We start from the raw sequence: 20,058 nt of genomic DNA, 5'->3' as shown, positions 1-20,058 counted from the left end.
AGTACATGTAATTGAAATTGGAAATTGAAAATTAGCTTTTAGTTACTATAAGTACTCCTTAAACAATACTTTTGATATACATGTGCTGAGTAATTTTATTTTACAGTTTGTTGAACAATCTAATAAAAATCACTAAAAATGACTTTTGGCTCATGGCTTGAATGAGGCGCATTACATATGTGTTGGGATTAAACATTGTCACCACCCAAACTCTCTTTAACCTAAGAATGGTGTGACAGCAAATACAATCCATTATTCTTGTTTAGTGTTTTGAACAGATATATCATGTTAAGGAGGGGTATTTGCGAAAAATACCAGTCGAGAGAATGTTAAATTTCGCGAGCCATAAGGCGAGGGAAATTCATTCTCAAGACTGGTATTTTTCGCAAATACCCCTCAAGAACATGGTATATCTGTTTAATTACACAGAATGTTAACGTACAAAATGCATTGATGATCGTGACATTACAAGCGTCCAGTCGGATAGAGTATTTTTTGGCAAATACCACGGCAGAGAGGCTAAGAAAGGCATATCCTTTTTGCATATACCCCGGCGCTGTTAAAAATGAACGATATTCATTTGATAAAAGTAAATTGGTGAAAAATACACTGGCTATCAACCAATCAAAACCCAGGATTCTTACATAAGGTGTAATTATGACTAAAATGACTCTGTTGATTGTTTCTTGTTATATCATCCCGAACAAATTGGCTTTTCTCATCACTTGGCATCCATCATCCGTCATGTTAACTTTTACAAAAATCTTCTCTGAAACTTCTGGGCCAAATTTTATCAAACTTGGCCCCAATATTCATCGGGGTTTCTAGTTTAAAAATGTGTACGATGACCCTGCCTGTCAACCTTCATGGCTGACATGGATAGAAATAGAATATAGGGGTAAAATGCAAGTTTTGTCTATTATCTTGAAAAATGCTATAGATGGAGAAAATCCAACAGCAAAATTGAGATCTACTTATTGACCTTAAGATGACGAATTTTACTATTTTTTTTTGTTTTTGCATATTATTTTGAAAATTATAATAGACAGAAACTTTGACAGCAAGACAAGATCTACAAATAAGTTAACATGGCAGAATTCTTCCCAAGACTCCTTATTGGAGTGAAAACTGTTATTGCTCTTTAATGAGGATTTTTACCAAAATTTTTGCATTTTTGCCTCACATCTTCAGGTTTAATCCACCATTTTCTACATAAGGAAATGTTTGTACCAAGTCAGGAATATGACAGTTGTTTTCCATTCATTTGAGCTTTGACTTTGCCATTTTATGAAGGACTTTCCGTTTTGAATTTCCCCTGGAGTTCGGTATATTTGTTATTTTACATTTATTCTTCAAAATTATGATAGATAGATAGAAACTTAAATAAGCAGAAATGACCAGAAAGACATAATCTACATAAAATTATTATGGCTGAAATCGTCAGATGATTCCTTACTGAAGTTATTGCACTTTAATGATGATTTTTATCAATTTAAAGTGTTTTGTCTATTATCTTGAAAACTTTCAAACATAGATAGACATTTTCAATAGCAAAAATGATCAGCAAGACAAGATCTACAGATAATTCAAATTTGCAGAACGCTTTAGTCCTCTTTGTAGGAGTGATTTGTTTACCTTCTTTTTTTTTTGGGGGGGGGGGGGGGGGGGGGGGGGGGGCACAATTTTTGTTCTATTTATAACATTGGCAAACATTTGGGTTGACAGGCAGGATCATTTAAAACTTTATTAACAAAATTTCCCAAGGGAGATTGGACCAAGTGGTCAAATTCACCATGTTTCATTTAAAAACAGTTGTAAAAATTAAAGGGCCTCAGCAACCAAGTGGTCTAAGTTGTTCATTTACGGTTATCAATAGCCTGTTAAGTGATCACAATAGTTAACACTGAAAATTTCGGCCTGGTGAGCTTAAATCCAATTATAGAGTAGCTTGTTACTTAAAGTAAATGAGTGATTCTACAAAAACTGTCCACAAATATTTGGAATGCAATCAACAATAACTGGCATGGTCTCTTGATAAATCATCTACAGACTAAATGTTGTACTTGGTCTCTAAAAAAACACCTCATAATGAAAACTTAATCATATTAAGCCTTGAACCATTATAATGACTTAAATGACAACCAGATGGAAACTAGAAATACAAAGCTTTGTACAGGTTGCACTTTGTAAATACAGCTGATTCACAAACCACACCTTGTTTGGGAAATACTTAATATTCATTGATATTTTGTTTTGTTTACCTACTAGTTCTAAGATATGATCTCCATGTTTCATTCCATAGAGTTTGGGAATTTTACCAGTATAAAGACAGTTGGATAGCCGTCAAAATGAATTTTCTGGAAGACTAAAAGTAATCGGGAAGGGGGACGTACAGAATTTTAAAAGAAATTTAACCTCATTGAAGTTCGAGGGATATAAATGTTCAAAATAAGCCGCACAACCCTGTTTTTGACTTTGCACAAAAAAGTAGTGCATATGAACTTTCCATTCTAAGATATAATTTTTCAGGAAACTTCATAGTAAAAGTGGCACAATTTTAGTCGTAAAAAGGATTTCCTATGGCAAATTGCATTGTCTATATTTACAGAAGTGCAACCTACGACTAGTTCATGCTGTTACCATTCAAGGATAATACACTTATGTTTCATGGTCAGTAATTTTTTTGGTAAAGGAGACATTAAATAACCATGTGTCTTTTATGGAATGGTAGTGAAAACACAATTTATTGAGGATGAGTGAAAATATTTATGTCATTGAAAGAGGTAAATAAATCTTTGCCTTGTAATTGATATACAACAGTTATACAGTATCATATGAATTTATTGTTGTAGTACATGAAAATATTATGTTGGACGGATCTAACAAGAAGAGTTTCTGTTAAAATGTTACATGACATGTTATCTAAATCTTCTCTTCAAAGAATCTCCACACAACAATCAGTGACATTTTACCACAAACCAATTTCTTTACAGAATTATATTTAAATTAGGAAAGTTGTGGAAATTTTCAATATCACATGATCGTGATTTTTGAATTTTAGTCCCTTCCATTATTTTTCCAATGCCTTCTCATTAAAAATAATAATATAAATAATAATAAAAAAATAACAACAATATCACACAGTTTGATTGATTTCCTGGTTATCACTTGTTTCTTCTGTATTGTCTAGTTGTGATAACAATTCTGACGTCACTTCTGTAAATAGTCTGTCCCAGTCCCAAGGCTTGTCCTCCTACAAGTAAAAATTGACAAGGTGCAGCTTAACAGTACTATAATCAATGATTCCAATGCAATACTTATGTAACAATTGTTTACATTAGATGAAATTTACTGTCAAATCATAAGTTATGATTAAGTCACAATATTGAATTGTACTGTTATTCCTTAAATATATAATTGTGTCCTTTTATATTTTTTCATTCAACTGTCAAAACCCTTCCCTAAACACATTATAAATGATATAGCTGCATTTTTTTGTTGATGGTTATTTTCCCACTCTTTTAGCTTAGTATTGTGTGTCAATTTTTCTGTACAAGTTTTCATAATATCTTAGGCTAACAACTTACATGTTCTCATCACTGTCTGGGAGACAAAAAAACTGATTTTCCTGAGGGCTATTCAGGGGGGGTGGTGAAAGGCACTTTATATTAATAATACATGGTTGTTAGGTATCAGAGCAACTTTTCACATGTATAATGCACTATGATTCTCAATTACAATTGTCTGGGTGGCGGGTGCTGAAACAAACTGCCTTCCAACCCCTTTTACATTTTTTTCTGGAATATCCCTGACATTTTCTGCTCATGACCAGTAATAAGTTTAGGTTAACCTAGCTATAACAGTCATACATGATAAGTAACTTTACATGAAAATAATTTAGTGAATGAAGGGATTTTGTGTCATGAGTTACACTCACCTCTATTAAATCTGCTTCTGTAGATAAATTCTTAGTCAGTAACTTAAGATCTATATCATTATCCTGTAAAATAACAACATGAGTTATAAGTATTTATCTTAATTTTCATTTTGCTACATGCAAATTCTACCACTCCATTCAGTTAGATACAATATTTTTTAAAAAGAGAAACTGTTTAATTTTCAATCACAAGCATTGCCTAGCATTTGAAAAAATTGAAGTTTAAATTTTGAAGGTAAAAATAAGTCTTATGGCATAATATGTTTATGTAGACTATATGTTTTTATAAAAATTCTGATGGAAAGTAAATGTTTGTGTTTGTAATCAACTTTCCAGCTTTGTCTGCATTGAATGTCTAATTATTTTTATGTCAATCAATATGTGACACTTCAATAAACTATTTACTTACTTACTTTTTAAAAAAATACTTTATGAAGTCAAAGCTAAGACACTGTTTATAAGGTTGGCATAGCAAAGCATTAAAAACGTGATTAGAGGTTTCTACGAAAGTGTTTAAATAAACAACATGAAGAACTGTAAGTGAACTCACAAAAGAATACCCTGGTAAAATAATTTATTATTACGAAAAAAATGGTCCACTACCTCAGACAAATTCATTTAAATCAATGTCAGTAAGATAAGTCTGATTTGTAAATAAAGTATAATTTTTACGAGTTGCTTTTTTTGGAAACCTCTAACTAAAAATTGATCCAGGGTACAAGGATTTACTACCACTAGAAAAGTAGATTTATTAAGACTAAAATAATAAAACCTTGTGTAGTTTTCACTCTTTGTATATCTTTTATTTTGACAAAGTTAAACCACAGATAAAATTTACACCAAAGCAGATACAAATTATATAAAATGCAGAGGTTGTAGAGCCTATAAATACATGGACAAAATCAAATGTATTTAAAAGTATGTGGCAGGGTAAAGCTTCTACAAATCATCATAGTTATACCAGAGTTGTAAAAGCTGCTTGTCTTAAAAGGTCATTATCAAGTTCTCTGTAGGTTGCAACTCTGTTTACTGCAACACTGAAATAAGAGAAAAGGGTTGATTACATTAACATGTTATAACATAGTAAAGGGTTGATTACACTAACATGTTATAACATAGTAAAGGGTTGATTACACTAACATGTTATAACATAGTAAAGGGTTGATTACACTAACATGTTATAACATAGTAAAGAGTTGATTACACTAACATGTTATAACATAGTAAAGGGTTGATTACACTAACATGTTATAACATAGTAAAGTGTTGTTTACACTAACATGTTATATATAGAATAACGATACATTGTCTCGAAATATAAATTTATTTGTACAAGGCTAAGAAACAAGTAGAAAGGGAGGCTTTGCCGAGCATTTCTATCCTGATTTGAGCAGAATACAAATAAAATTTATATTTCAAGACAATGTATGGTTATTCTTTATATACTGCAACTCCTATAACTGTTCCAAATGAAATATTTAGGGTAAAAACCATCGTTTTTTAATTTGGAGTGGACAACGTAAAATTTCCGCGAAACTGTATTGACATCATAAATACAACTCTACAAAATGCATTGTCAACGTCATAAACAAGGCGATACACAGTCAGTGAATGTATATTTCAAATGAATATATGGTCAATGCAATTTGACTTCCCAAATATCACACCTGCAGTATATAACCTAGTAAACCTTGATAAAATTGTATATTTACATATATTACAATTAACTTATCACAAAAATGTAATTTAGTATTTTACATTTTGTATAAGTGATAGATTTTGAATTTGGTGCATCTGAATTGCTTTTCTGGATTAAGATTCATCTGAAACTATCAAAGTTGATAGTTTACATGCTCTGTATATAGATCTGTCCTAATAGTGTAAGAGAGGTCAAAAAGCTTATTCAAATGTGAATCTTACATTTTTTCTTTAGTTATTTTAAATGTCAAAATAGTTTGAAGTTGAAATGGGAACATTTATATATTTATTTTGTATCAATATGTAAAACTATTAATTGAAGTTGTTCAATACTAGGTTTACTGCACTTATTCTTATTGACAGCTGCATACTTAATAAGACCTCTGTATTTAATTTATTCCATCTGATGGTCTGCTGTCATAGGTCCACTTGCAGTTCACTGTAGCAATTTTAAATTAGCTGATTTTTACATTTACAATGGCAATGTTAGAAAGTTCCTTTTGACCTTTATCTAAACAATGCCTTATACAAATCATCTTCTCTGAGCTCTAGTACATAGATAACAGGTATCTACAAACCACTGTTATCTTTCTCAAAGTTTTTAATTCTTAGCTCAGATAATTGCCAACTCAAACATTAATTTGCTTGCTCACTAAAGTTATATAACAGCATTATATAGTATTGTAAATTCAGAAATTATTGTTTGTATTTATTATTGTGATTTTGTGATTTTAGACCAAAATGCTATTATTATTTTTGCGATACTGAGAAAAATACCGCTTCATCATATAAAAAAAAATCAAAAATGCGAGTATAAATTATTGCGATTACAACCCTGTCACATTTTTCACAATAATAAAAACATCCAAATAATTTCCGAATTTACAGTATACCAGATAAATGATATAACGTGATGAAATCTTACTTTGGAGCTATAGCTACTTTGACTGTCATATCATCATCTTGTTGTTCTTCTAGGTCTGGTATAACAGGTATATCTAAAAAAGACAAATAAATTGTATAAAGAAAACTGATCATATTTATATCCAAAATATGTTTCTATAAAATGCAGAGTATATCATACTGTTGATATTGAACAAGCATGTTAGTGAGAATTGTATTTTTCAAGAGACAATATCTATCATTATCTTACCTCCTATACATTTCTAGGAATATCATTGGTTAAAAGCAACCATGTGGAGACCGTGTATATTTCATATGGGGTAAGTAGGCGTGGTTTATTTCAATACACGGTTAGTAGTGGTGTTACATCCCTTTGAAAAAACAACACGGCATTTAGAAAAAATCTGAAAAGTTTCAACAGACTAAGAAATTGATGATGAACAATTGAAATAAATGCAGAAAACACATTAAAAGCTCACAAGTTATTCTTGTTGGCATTTGTTTTTGTATAGACCAGTGGAAGTAGGTTCTTTTATTGAAGACTTGATCACTTTGATAGGCCACTAGTCTAAATGCCACATATTAAGATAGTCGGCAAGATAAATTCATTACACAGTGTGCTAGTGACCTAATACGATACATATAGGGGTCAGTAAATTCCATATGAGGTTCGATATTCGCTCTCACCCCATATGGAATTTACTCACCCTGTAAATTGTATAAGGTCGATAGCACACTATGTAACTAATAATATTACTACCCTATCAGGAACTGCAAAACCCCCTTATAAACTCTTGTTATATCAGCTTATCACATCCAGATCACAAAGCATTATTGAACCATTTACAAATACCAGGTAGTAGTGCACTTTAATATTAAACAGGAAATAGTTCAATACTATACAGTAACACTATTGTCATATTGATATTGGAGTAACTAGTAATGAAAATCATCATTTTTTTTTTCTTTTTAACCCGGAAAGCCCACAAGTGGAAATTATCAGAGCTAAAAATAAAAAAATTGGCATCAAAAGCAATAATTGAATCTAAAAATAAAACTTAGTGTATCAGCTTCAACAGAAAGTTGATCTCCATGAATCTTTTGTACTTACAAACAAATAGGAGTAAAAATATGTAAATGTAATGTTTTTTTTTTCTCATAAAATGGAGTTGAATTTTATACACTATATCTTAACTGGAACCTTGTAAAAATTCTAATCATCAATAAAAGTCTTCCTTTTTTCATTGTAAATTAAAAAAACACAATTATGTCATATAGACCAATAAATTCTGAAGCCACTTTTGTTGTTTCTAAAAAAATCAGACTTTGTTGTTGCTCAAGGAACATAAACCACAACAGACCTAAAGAAAAAAGCATAATACCGCAATGATGCTACACTGATTTAAAAGACAGATAAAACAATAAAACTGAATCTTCCATCTTCCATGCAACATGCAAGTTATAAATGTCAATAAAGAAATTTCAGTATTTCTTACACTTTCTAAGTATTTTTCAAAACTGAACATGTAAGTGTTCTTATAATCATACCTGTATCAGATTCATTATCATCTTCAGGAGTTCTAGGTCTTAATCTCTCACTGAAAATATAAAATTATTCTGCGACTAAAAAACTACCTATGGCTATTTTTGTTCTGATACAGTATCAACAATCCTTTGTTATAAAAGGTACCTATTGATGATTATAATTATCTTATAAAATGCATGTATTCAATGTTTTCTTATATATTCATGTTATGACCATCTCTTATCTTAAACTGCTCTTTTGATGTCATTTGGCAATGTTACGATGAAGATTATGCATATTCAAAAACAGCATTAAAAAAAATACAACTTGGTTAATTAAAACTTTAGCATAAAATTAATAAAAATACGATTTTAAATTAGCTAAAACACAAAACAAATTGCAACAAACTGGGTCATAATGTAATGGAGGAAAAAAAGGTCAAACAGGAATCACGCTCGGCATTTAAACAAAATCACACAACAAAATAAGGTGCATTTCTTAGTAAATAAATGTAAGAAAATATAGACAAAAAAAGGAAGCAAATAAACTTTTTTTTAAATCATAAGTAATTGAGTTAAATGTGTATCTAAAGGTTTCCTTTATTCCCTCATTACACATAAATCAAATCCTCTGAGCATGTATTGCTGACCTTAGTCTTTTAGCCAAACAAGTTTTTTTTTTAGGTACAACTTTATCAGAGCTGTTCATGGGAATAACATATGCGTTATCACTTTTCAATGCTTAATGCTTCGTTCTGTTTGAAAATTAAAACATAGGTCAAGTCAGTTGGTAAATGTAATAATTTGGCTTAATTTAAATGAGACACCCCAAAGCATTATATAGGCAAAGATTGCCTAAAATTGGCCTGGTGGTTTAAAATGGTACTTTATAAATATATATTTCATCTAAGGTCCTATGTAAAACTATGATTTGGGAGTAGAAACCATTTTGGATGGCATTTTGGTCTGGATATTTGAAAATGTAAATGTTGGTTGGTCAGCAGAGACAAGACTTAGTGACATTGAAGCTATTTTTAAAATAATCATAAAGATTCCAGCTTGTTTCAGATAACAGCTATCAATTAAATAATAGATGAAGGATGCCAAGTGACAACAGCAGCTCATATTGACCTCTGTATAAAGACAAGGTGCAGTTAAAACAAATGATTTTATGTTTTTGAGCATTAAAATGAATCTAGATTCCTCTTCACCATACAAAACTATTGAGGCTACGATTAAAAATAAAATAAACAATTTTTATCTAATTGGTGTTCTGTGACCAATTGAAAACTTCTACTTAGAACTAATATCAAGATTTAATCTAAAATATTCTATCAGAACCTGCTAATACATCACCATATTCTTTAAGCAAAAGAGCTGTAAAATCTAGTTTATTAAGTTACCAAAATCCCCATTATCAAAATTTTCTATTTTGGTATAGAATTTCGTTCCCTTACAATATCAGGTATTATAACAAGATAATTGTCCACATCAGTTTTAACATAATTTATAATGTTACTTATCATTAACCAATTTGTTATACTTAACTCCCACATTTTTCTCAAATTCATTTCAATATTAACGATGGACAACCTTCATGTAATAAAATTATATACTGCCATATTGAAAACTATGAAATATAACATTAAAAGGTAAGTTCAATATCCAAAATATTAAGACAGGTGCTCTTAGTGAACTGTGTTGATAGAAAGGTTATTATAAGTTACGACAAATAACTTGTAAAAGATTACCCAACAATATCGTCAATATCTGCTAGTACATCACTGAGGATAGAATAAAATATATCATTGAACTTAAATAAACAAAATATTTTTTGGTGATAAATTAATATTTGAAAATAGATTGAGCATAACCCCTGAAAATTTGTCTCCTGAAGCATTTTTCTAGGCAGTGTTGAACATTTGGTTTATCTGCTTCACTACTAGTTGATCATATAAAACAAATGACACTTTTACCAGTATGTCAGGTTATGTATTAAATTAAATTTATGTAGCATACAAAACATTAATCCTGTAATTTGTACAGTTGTTAGTAATCACTATTCAACCACCTGCACAAGACGCTGTGGTGGACATCTGGTGGAACTCATCTAAAGACATTTTATGCAAGACTAAAATACTCATTGCTGATTTTTTTCTGCTTAATTTCTGCGAAATAGCAAAAAGAGATCTACCGCCATAAAATGTATTATCAAGTCCTATCATCATGCAGAAAATGTTTCATTGACAATGAGTAGTAATCAAAATTATAATTACCTATAGTAAAAATTCATGTATTGTACACATTTTTTTTCAATCTTGAATTCAAACTTGCAGGCAGCCCAGGTGCATATCATACCATGCAAAGAGCAAGAAAGAGAGAAAATGTTGGTTTAAAGATGTTACCATGTGTTGGCTGTCTTATTCTTATTTACCAAGTAGAGGGTGCAATTATTTAAAAGTTGTTAAAAGTAATCATGCTTTTTTTTAAACAAATATAACAGTGATCTCCCCAGGCTATTTTAGCATAGCGGTACCGCGACGCTATAATTTTTTTCAGCGACACTATTATATTATAATAATATTCATAAAGAAATAAAAAAATATATAGATCAATTCTCTGATGATGTCATTGTGGACAAAAAAATTTCAAATAAATAAATAGCTTAATTAAATTCAAATATTGTCAGATCTCATGTATTTGTACAATTTCTATCCTGGCAATGGCTATATAATTGAAATCTCATGATAATTAAAATCTGTTATTCTCATATTTGACAAAAATCAGACTGCAGTATTTTCTCAAGTTGAATGGTTTTCCTAAAAAAAATTTCAAATAAATTTGAAGCTTTGCCTTTAAGAATAATATAAAGTATATAATGTATACATGAATTATGGTACAAAACATAAAAACTAAAATAAATATGTAAAAGGTTAAATATTTCAATATAGCTTGTTAGCTATTGATACCAGGACAACCATAAGCATTGAAAGCAACCGTCCACCAATATATATAGTTATTAAATTTTTAATAAAAATATCAAAGGCAATTTTTTCATTTCTTTCCACTGTATCTTATGTCTTATGTAAAACATTGACCATAATAAAAAGTACAAAAAAATATTAATACATTTGTACTGTACACCAACTTGTTTTCGCAAATACTTTATTTTGCGTTTAACTCTATCTAGCAGACTTTGCAGCGATTTATTTTTGTGATTTTCTCATTTTATTTGATGTATTTATACACAGGAAGATCCTATTTTCGATATTTTTCTTCTCCTGAAGGTCATGAACATAAATCGCTTGTGAATATTTGTTGGTTTACTGTATTATGTATCAAAATTTACAACTGAAACTTTCTTCTTAAAAGTCACACTTAAAGTAGGTAAATTGATGATTATGTAATCAGATAACTGTTCAATCTGTGGTGAAAACATACATTAACTGTCTTATTCTGTATTTCCTCATACAATCTACCGGCATTCATCAAATAAATAGCTTATGCAAACTAGAACAATTTAAGGTAAACTGTATATGCATTAAATTTATGACTGTAAAACCATGAATTCTCCTGCCTTTGCCATTTGCATGCATTTTCAAGATTTGTTGTTTATTTTACTAAAACATCATATTAGACTAATTTTGCTTCCATGCAAGAGCTGTATGCATGATTCCAGAGAAACATTTCCAGAATCTTGATAGAGAAAAGTTCAATCAAACTCTGCTAGACTATGCTCAAATATTTAGAACGACTTGTATTGATCTAAAAGTAAAGATTTATGTTTCTTTGCAAACCAAACCTTTTTAAAATTTATTCACATATCTTGTTATCTAGTTGAGAATTTTGATTTTCTTTCCTCCTTCATTACAAAACTATATTATAATCCTTCCCTAGACATGATAAATGTAGAACTGAATCAACTTTTTTCCATTTTTAAATTATGTTGTGCCTAAATTCAACTTAAAATAAATATGATGAAGAGTTATATAGCCTTATTCTAGATATTAAAAGGTATTTGAGTTCAAAGTTGCAGAGTTTGACTGTAAATGAAGCAGACGGCTGACTAGATATATGTGAACATGCAGCTTACTTCTTGCTGCTGAAAAGATCAAAAACATAACCTAGAAAATTAGTGGAAACAAAACTAAAAATATAAATAGAATACACTATAGTGTTATTCAATCATACACAAGGAACAAAACATTGTGACTTTAATATGATATATATATATATATATACTACATAGTATGTTTAGATTTTTATGAGTGATATGAATTTCTACATTCAAATCTTGAAGGAGCAAACTATTGATCTGACTAGCAGTGCTGTACAACTGTGTTATGTAGTTAAAGTAGAGCCGAACTTTGAACCTGAACTCCCTTGAGAGGAATCAAGTCTAACTAAACTAAAATTGGCCTAGTCCTTTCAGAGATCTTTTAGTGTACAAACAAATTTCTGCAGTAGCAGCCGTGTTAACTACTTGTTGTAGTACCATTATCCTAAATCTGTAATGTCTTAACTATTCTCTTTATAATATTGGAGACATGAAAATAAACAATGATAAACAAGTTTCAAAGGAAAATGCAAAAGAGAATGAAGAGGAAGTTTTTTTCTGTAAACATTTATGAGGGACAACCACCACCTATCAAACGTTAAACAAAGACCCATCTTATGCCTATATTATAATTATTTGTGGAAAATATTTTTCACCTGTGTCCACAATTTTTAACACATTTTTTTTTCATTTTGTTTTGTTAAGGCAATTTTTTTATTAGTTCACCAAACATGTTCCTTTTGAAATATGTTTCTGTCTGTACCAAATTACAATTCAGGCTATAAGTATCATTAGATTTTGTTTGTTGTTTGTACATCAATTTTCTGGAATGAGTACTCTATATCATAAAAAAACGTATTTAAAATGGTATTCAAGTCATTTGGTACAGTAAACAAAACAAATTTTCATGAAAACTGAACAACACAAAGTTCACCTTGATATTTAACTTTTTAAAGTGTCAGGAAGGTTGCTATTTGCCTCTAAATATTTACAGCCTGTTACATGTAAGTCACAGCAAACACTGAACATTCAACAGATATCATCAATCAGTTTATAAAACTGTATATCAACAAAAGTATTTGAAAAAACCCTGATTTTATCATTACAAGGTAGCATTTATCATATACTTTATTTATAATACTTTGACAATTTTGCTATATTCCAACAAATGAAATTATCATATTCCATCAAATGCACTTTAAATGGAATTTAACTAAAATTCACCTTGATTTAAAGGATATCAAACCAGTGTTTCAGTTAACAAATACTCTTGTTCTTCATATTATATATGTTCAGACATACATCTAAATGAAAATGCACTCATCTACTGATATTTAAACTACACATATTTTGACTTTTATTTGATCATGGTGCAAATGTAAATACATTTTTAAATGTTTTGATGATATGATTCTTACTTGTATAGTAAACAAATTATTCAATAACACTTACTCTTCAATGTTTTCAAATCCTTCACCAAGTTTCCGACTGAAAAATGAATTAGCAATAAATGTTTTGCATTCTACAAACAACTTCATTGAAATTCAAAATCAGCCATTAAAAAATTAATGTTAAAATATTATATGTACATTGTACATGTACAAAATGTATGTGATAACTGTATATGTGTCTTTCCTTAGTGTAGACCCAAATATTGTTTATAAACTTTATAAGACAATAGCAAATCAAAAACATGAACCATGAATTTAAATATTGAACGAAGTACAAATTTTCTATAGGCTGGTATTAAGACTTTGGCAAAACATTGAAATCAAATATCTATGAAAATTCATTTTTTCCTCAAACCACAAAATTTGGTACCCACAAAAGTAAATGAATGTACAGTTATAGCAATAAGCTACCTAAATAATTAACAAATGTGCTTGATTGTGTGTTGGACTTTTGTTGGTTTTTGTTGTTGTTGGGTTGCTGTCTCATTGATTTATATCCCATATCTCCTTTTATTTATATTGCTCATTAAACTGAATAAATGTGTATACCTGCTACAAGTCAATGTGCTTTCATACATTACTTAAATTTTAGTGAAGGAAGGGGATGGAAGCATTCACTGTGAATTAAAATCATTTGATGCAAATGGGCCTTGTTTTGAGTTAATAGCATAATTAAGGATGATTCAATCCTATCCTGATCATGAAGTGATCTTGTTTTCCACCTTAAACATACAAGCAATGTTTATGCATATGAATCTGGTGAGTAAATGTATAAGCTGGCCTTATGATGTTCATTTTTAAGTCTTTTTTGTAAGTTTGCTGCCTCAAAGACTTTTGTTAAATTTTCTTCTTATCCTACAATCAACAATTTTACTACACAAATACAAGTGCATAAATAATTGATGCATTATTTGTAAACTTTTCTAATGCTGTTTCTATTATCAACAAATGGGTATAATCATATCCAGTTTACTTCACATTTCACTTTTAGTGACCTCATTGGGGTCTACATTCAAGAAATATAAATTTAAGTAGATATAAAACAGCAGAATAACAAAAATTATCAGTACAATGTCAAAAAAATTGCTTCGCTGAGCGCAGCTGGATACGACCGCAGATGTCCAACCCTGAAAAGTTGGGGCCAAAATGGACACAATATTCACGCTTGATACAGGTCTGAATTTGGATTGTAACTAAATTTTTGACACATAATAGGTTTCTGACACAGAATAACTGTAGTCAAAGAACTTCAAATTGGTTATATGATTTGAATTCATATTCAATTTTTTGCTTTCGTGCAATACACTATGCTGTTGCGAATTGACCCACCCCCCCCCCCAAAAAAAAAAATTTTACCCCGGTTTTTTGCTTTTGTGCAATACACTATGCTGTTTAATATTAACCCCCCCCCCCAAAAAAAAATATTTGAAGAAATTTTCTTTTAATTTCTGAAATCTGAAATGAGAAAAATTGTCCCCCCCTCCAATTTTTTTCACCTCCCCCCCTTTCCCTTATTCCCAAAAAAAGAATCTTTCCCTCAAGATATGGTCAGTATCTCAATTCAAATTTCTAATGGAGTTTGCAACCATAATTACCCATTTAAATACATCATAAAAGTTTTAAAATATAAAATGACATACATAGTCATGGCTAAAATTAATATTAATTAATAGTAACTGCTAAAAATAAATTGACAGCTAATCACCTCAAGACAATCACCATTTCTTATTACATAATTTACAAGCAGTGTAAGGGAGGTAATCAAACAGTGTTCTTTTAATTGATTTGGATTACCTCCCTTACACTGCTTTTAAATAAAAACCCTTGTTTTTCCCCTTTTTTTGCCCCTAATTACTAATTAGTTTGAGCCATAACCCCCCAAAGTCAATCCTAACCATCCCTTTGTAGTATGGAAACTTGTGGTATAATTTCAGAGAGATTCATACACTTTAACACAAGTTATTGTCTGGAAACTACAAAAATGCTTATTTGGGCCCCTTTTTAGCCCCTAATTCCTAAACAGTTGGGACCATAACCCCCAAAATCAATCCCGACCTACCTTTAGTGGTTATAAACCTTGTGTTAAAATTTTATTGATTTCTATTTACTTATACTAAAGTTATTATCCAGAAACCATTTGTCTTCAGACGACGCTGACGACGACGACAACGTGATACCAATATACGACCAAAAATTTTTTAATTTTTGCGGTCGTATAAAAAAATTACTCCTTTGTACTCACTAGAAACAGGAGAAAAGTTCAGGGATCCCTTGCTTTTCCTCCTGTCTCTAAAGTTCAAGCAATTTTATATTTGCATTAATATTGCATATTCAATCATTGTAGCTGATTACATTCAATTTAAGGCATCAACGCTTTATATTGTTTACCTTTTACGAGGATTATCTTCACCCCATCCAGACACTCTTGAGGGCTTTGGTGGCTCATCCTGAAATATTAACAGATATTTAAAATGGATAGGACAATTCTTTTCTTGGTAGTATATATATAAGATTTAATTATTTCTGATTTGTGTTAAATCTTAAAACTTAGAAATCTACATTGTTCTTTATATACAACCATTTAAGATAGAAAGTATCTTTGACTTGTAAAACAATGATGATATTTAATCAATTATATATACATGTACTTACCAAATCCATGTTGCTTAGTGCATGCCAGAACAAGAACATGAGTCCATAGGACACCATGCCCAGCTGGCAATATCAGGTACAAACTTTTTTTAACTTAAGGTGTGACATGTCAACATCAATTTCAATTATTGATAGTAATGGCAACACAATTTGATTGAAATACATATTCTGTGTCAATACTTCACTTATAAGAATTTGTTAATAATTGATTTTACTTTCTGTTTTTCTAATCAATACATCTACCAATGACATTCACGATTAAATGTGTTTAAATATGTAACAGTAACTGGGACCACTTCTCCCTTCTCTCTCATGGAAGGGGAAGTCACTTCTCCCTCTTCAAAATCCTAGATTAGGCCCTGTGTAACATTACTGTAAATCCCAAAGATCACTATTTTTTCTGGACATCAAGTTTAAACAGAGCTTTGTCATATTATTGTTAGCTAAGCATGGACACAGGATCTGCATTTCAATATGACCGATAGCCACATAAATCTTAATTTGACAAAATTATATGTAAATTCATTTTCTGGTTTTAGTGTAATATGAGTATAACATGTTTCATTGTTTTTATATAGTCTATCTATGTAGTCTGACTATAAATATAACCTACAGGTTCTTGTCTTCCAGCAGGCTGTCTGGACTTTGGTACCTTTGGTGAATTTTCTACACTAGCTTCAAAATCAGGAGCATCTGGTGGATTTGCTGATTTCTGCTGGGCTCTTCTCCCTGTTTTAGCAGTACCCTATAATTAACAAAAAATTATTTGACACATAATAGATGGGGTGGTCAGGGAATATCTGAGTTCCCTGCAGTTATATAGGGTCATATGACCATCAGCATTCTTTGGGAGGTAAAATTGCATTATTTTCAGCCTTATTTTTACCTTAAATGGCTATACAAAGTTGAAGCTCCATAATCATTGAATATTTTGTTTAAAATATTTCGCACAGAGAGTAGTTATCTAAAGGTATCATGTATGCCAAATATCAGGTCAATATGACAACATTGCATTAGCTGTTCGGAGCCTATTGAATGGTTTTCGAGCAGATTGGCTCTTAATGTAATTGTCAGTTCTGCTTTTCTTCCAGAAATATGCACATGGCTTACTATGACAAAAAATTTGTAAGGGTTCCGCGGAACCCAGTGTCTCGCCCACTTTTGCGGTTAGTCGCAGGCTCAACAAAAATGGGGAAAAAATTATTAAAAATTTTCCTCTAGATACTATCTTTTGATTATAAGAAGCTTCTATCCAAGTTTGGTAAAAATCCAGGATTATTTATGAATCTAATAAATGTTTTAAAAACTTTAACTGCAGACTGTATGTAATGTTAACTGGAAGAAAAACTAAGTCCATTTATAAATAATATACAGAAAAACAGGAAATAAATTTTTACAAAATTTCCTTCTAGATACTAGCTTTTGATCATAAACAAGCTTCTTTCCAAGTTTGGTAGAAATCCAGGATAGTTTAAGAAAGTTATCAAAATTTTAAAAACTTTAACCGCAGAGTGAATGTAACGTTAACTGGCAGAAAAACTAAGTCCATTTATAAGTAAAATACGGATAAACTGGAATTTTTTTTTTTTACAAAATTTACTTCTGGATACTATCTTATGATCATAAACAAGCTTCTGTCCAAGTTTGGTAGAAATCCAGGATAGTTTAAGAAAGTTATTAAAATTTCAAAAACTTTAACCACAGAGTGAATATTTGTGGACGCCGCTGACGACGCCGGAATGTAGGATCGCTATGTCTCGCTTTTGCAACAAAAGTCGCAGGCTCGACAAAAAACAAGTGCCTGTAGGTATTTAATGTTGATAAATTTAAAATGATGCATTATGGAAGAGACAATCCAAATCATATTTATACCATGAATGACACGGAGTTGCAGGAATTAAATGAAGAAAAAGACCTTGGACTATTGTTCCAAAATAACTTAAAATTTAGCCAGCATAAAAGTCAACAAAGCCAATAGTATTTTGGGCTTGATAAACCGCACTTTTAGTTATTTGGATCACTTCTCTTTTATGAGAATATACAAATGTGTACTGCACTTGTCCTTCCCAACTTGGAATATGGAAATACTATCTGGTTTCCACATCTCCGTAAAGATATAGAATCAGTTGAAAAGGTACAGATGAGAGCAACCAAGCTTCTCCCTGAAACTAGACACTTGAATTATGAATACAGATTAAAAACTTTAAAGTTACCTACATAAGCACATAGAAGACGTTGTGGCGACATGATACAAACATTTAAGATTTTGAAAGGATTTGAAGATATACCATATGAATGTAATTCATCATTTCGTTTAAGACATTTTTTCCAACAAATTATAAACGATTGGGACAGTTTACCTGAAAATGTTGTGTCTGCAAAGACCTTTGATAACTTCAAAATACAACTCGATCATCATTGGGGAAGATGTTATGTACCAGTTCTAGTGATAAATTAGACAATTATTTTTACTACAAGTTTTTATTGTTTCTTAATATAAGTCGATTGGCATTAGGAATAAATTAAATACCAGTTCTAGTGATGAATTTGGACTTTTTTAAATATTAACCATTTAGAATTTGAATTATTCATCGATCAAGAGGGACCCATAAAATGCAGGATTGTTATAAGTTTAGTTTTTAGTACAAGTACGAATTTGGTTGGGCTTAAAAAAGGATTGAATTCCTTACACATGAGCCCTTAAAAGATTCTACAGGTATTCTACAGGTAGGTATGTGACAGTAGCAAAGGCCAAAGGCAAAGTACAGATATTTTAAATTCGTGATCATGTTATAATTTTTACGTGCCGGAAAGAGTCTTCCAAGATAGGTATGAACCTAAACTTACTTTAGCATTCTTTGATTCGCCGAAATCAAAATCATCTGCCATTTCTATGAATGGTAATTTAAGCGATCGACTGAATCAATTTGCAAATTACTGCTGTCATGGAATGTGTTTATCTAAGGGAGAAAACCAAGGTTAACAAAAAAGTAATTTTAAATCGACGTCGGTTTGTCTCCGGAAAATGTCCAACTGTGTCATAAATATAAATAGTTTACCTTCAATTTAAAATGTGGGAATAATAAACCTGTGTTGTTTGATACATTTGAAGCAAGAACATTCACTATTCCTGTGTTTAACACTTTAGTTGCGCTTTCCATAATAAGCATTGGACGCTAGCAATCAATAGTTGTCCTGGGGCATATTTAATCTCCTCATTGTTTCCTTCCTGAATAATATGTGCATATGTAATCTTCTAATTGTTTCATATAAAGTGTGCACATGTTTGGTACATTTGTTTTAAATGTCATGAACATTTTTGTTCTTATTTAAGTATGATAACATGTATGATCAATAATATAAGTGTACATTGTAGATAAAGTTTAAATTAACAATACAGTCAGCTGTGGCTTATAAATTAATTTATTGGTCCCATAATAGTATAACAGCCACAATTACACATTGACAAAATGTTGGAATGGGCTTATCATCGGGTAGAACATGGGAATTTCCCTCGAGTGTTTCATGGTATATCCAGTATCACATATGAGGTCTAGATATTCATTCGGGACGATTTACATTTGACGTAAAGATTTAAGCGGTATATATATGTCTTGACAATGTACGAACGTATGTACTTTTCACAAGAGTTTATTAATCATTTCGTTAAAAAGTACCATAAGTTAAACGTGTTTGTAGTTTTAAACCGCAATCAGAGGGAATAATAATCCCAACAGAATTCGGATGTTTGTGATAAATGAAGAAAAATATACAAGATCAAATATGAATATAACAAATATGGGATAAATGTCAACAAAACAACAGCCTCAGATAGC

At 30.6% G+C, this 20,058-nt stretch overlaps 1 protein-coding gene across 3 annotated transcripts; it reads right to left on the bottom strand.

The window, feature by feature from the left end:
* Positions 1-2,820: 2,820 nt before the first annotated feature.
* LOC127698500 (intraflagellar transport protein 43 homolog A-like) lies at positions 2,821-19,504 on the bottom strand. Of its 3 annotated transcripts, none has more exons than XM_052202005.1 (10): positions 19,282-19,504; positions 16,836-16,967; positions 15,959-16,017; positions 13,572-13,607; positions 9,814-9,846; positions 8,087-8,136; positions 6,561-6,633; positions 4,899-4,974; positions 3,938-4,000; positions 2,821-3,253 (listed from the first exon to the last, which is right to left on the bottom strand). In XM_052202005.1, the coding sequence occupies exons 1-10, from the start codon at positions 19,390-19,392 to the stop codon at positions 3,137-3,139; spliced, it is 750 nt and encodes a 249-aa protein (XP_052057965.1). In that variant the 5' UTR covers positions 19,393-19,504; the 3' UTR covers positions 2,821-3,136. The 3 variants fall into 3 exon arrangements, with proteins under 3 accessions (XP_052057965.1, XP_052057967.1, XP_052057966.1); XM_052202007.1 differs by lacking the exon at positions 19,282-19,504 and adding an exon at positions 19,070-19,206; XM_052202006.1 differs by lacking the exon at positions 9,814-9,846 and having other exon boundaries at positions 19,282-19,500.
* Positions 19,505-20,058: the final 554 nt, after the last annotated feature.

Source organism: Mytilus californianus, unplaced genomic scaffold, assembly GCF_021869535.1.
Source record: "Mytilus californianus isolate M0D057914Y unplaced genomic scaffold, xbMytCali1.0.p SCAF_4, whole genome shotgun sequence".
In the NCBI taxonomy this organism is placed as follows: Eukaryota; Metazoa; Mollusca; class Bivalvia; order Mytilida; family Mytilidae; genus Mytilus; species Mytilus californianus.
The sequence above is the reverse complement of the archived record's forward strand: the minus strand, read 5'-3'. Positions and strand labels throughout refer to the sequence as shown.

What these genes read in the sequence shown, in the direction of transcription:
- LOC127698500 (XM_052202005.1), bottom strand. Translation starts at nt 19,392, where the DNA reads ATGCTTATTATGGAAAGCGCAACTAAAGTGTTAAACACAGGAATAGTG. An exon ending in GAAGATAATCCTCGTAAAAG is followed by an intron (nt 13,608 to 15,958) that starts GTAAACAATATA and finishes TTCATTTTTCAG; the next exon opens with TCGGAAACTTGGTGAAGGAT. An exon ending in AAGCAGCTTTTACAACTCTG is followed by an intron (nt 4,001 to 4,898) that starts GTATAACTATGA and finishes GTTATTTTACAG; the next exon opens with GATAATGATATAGATCTTAA.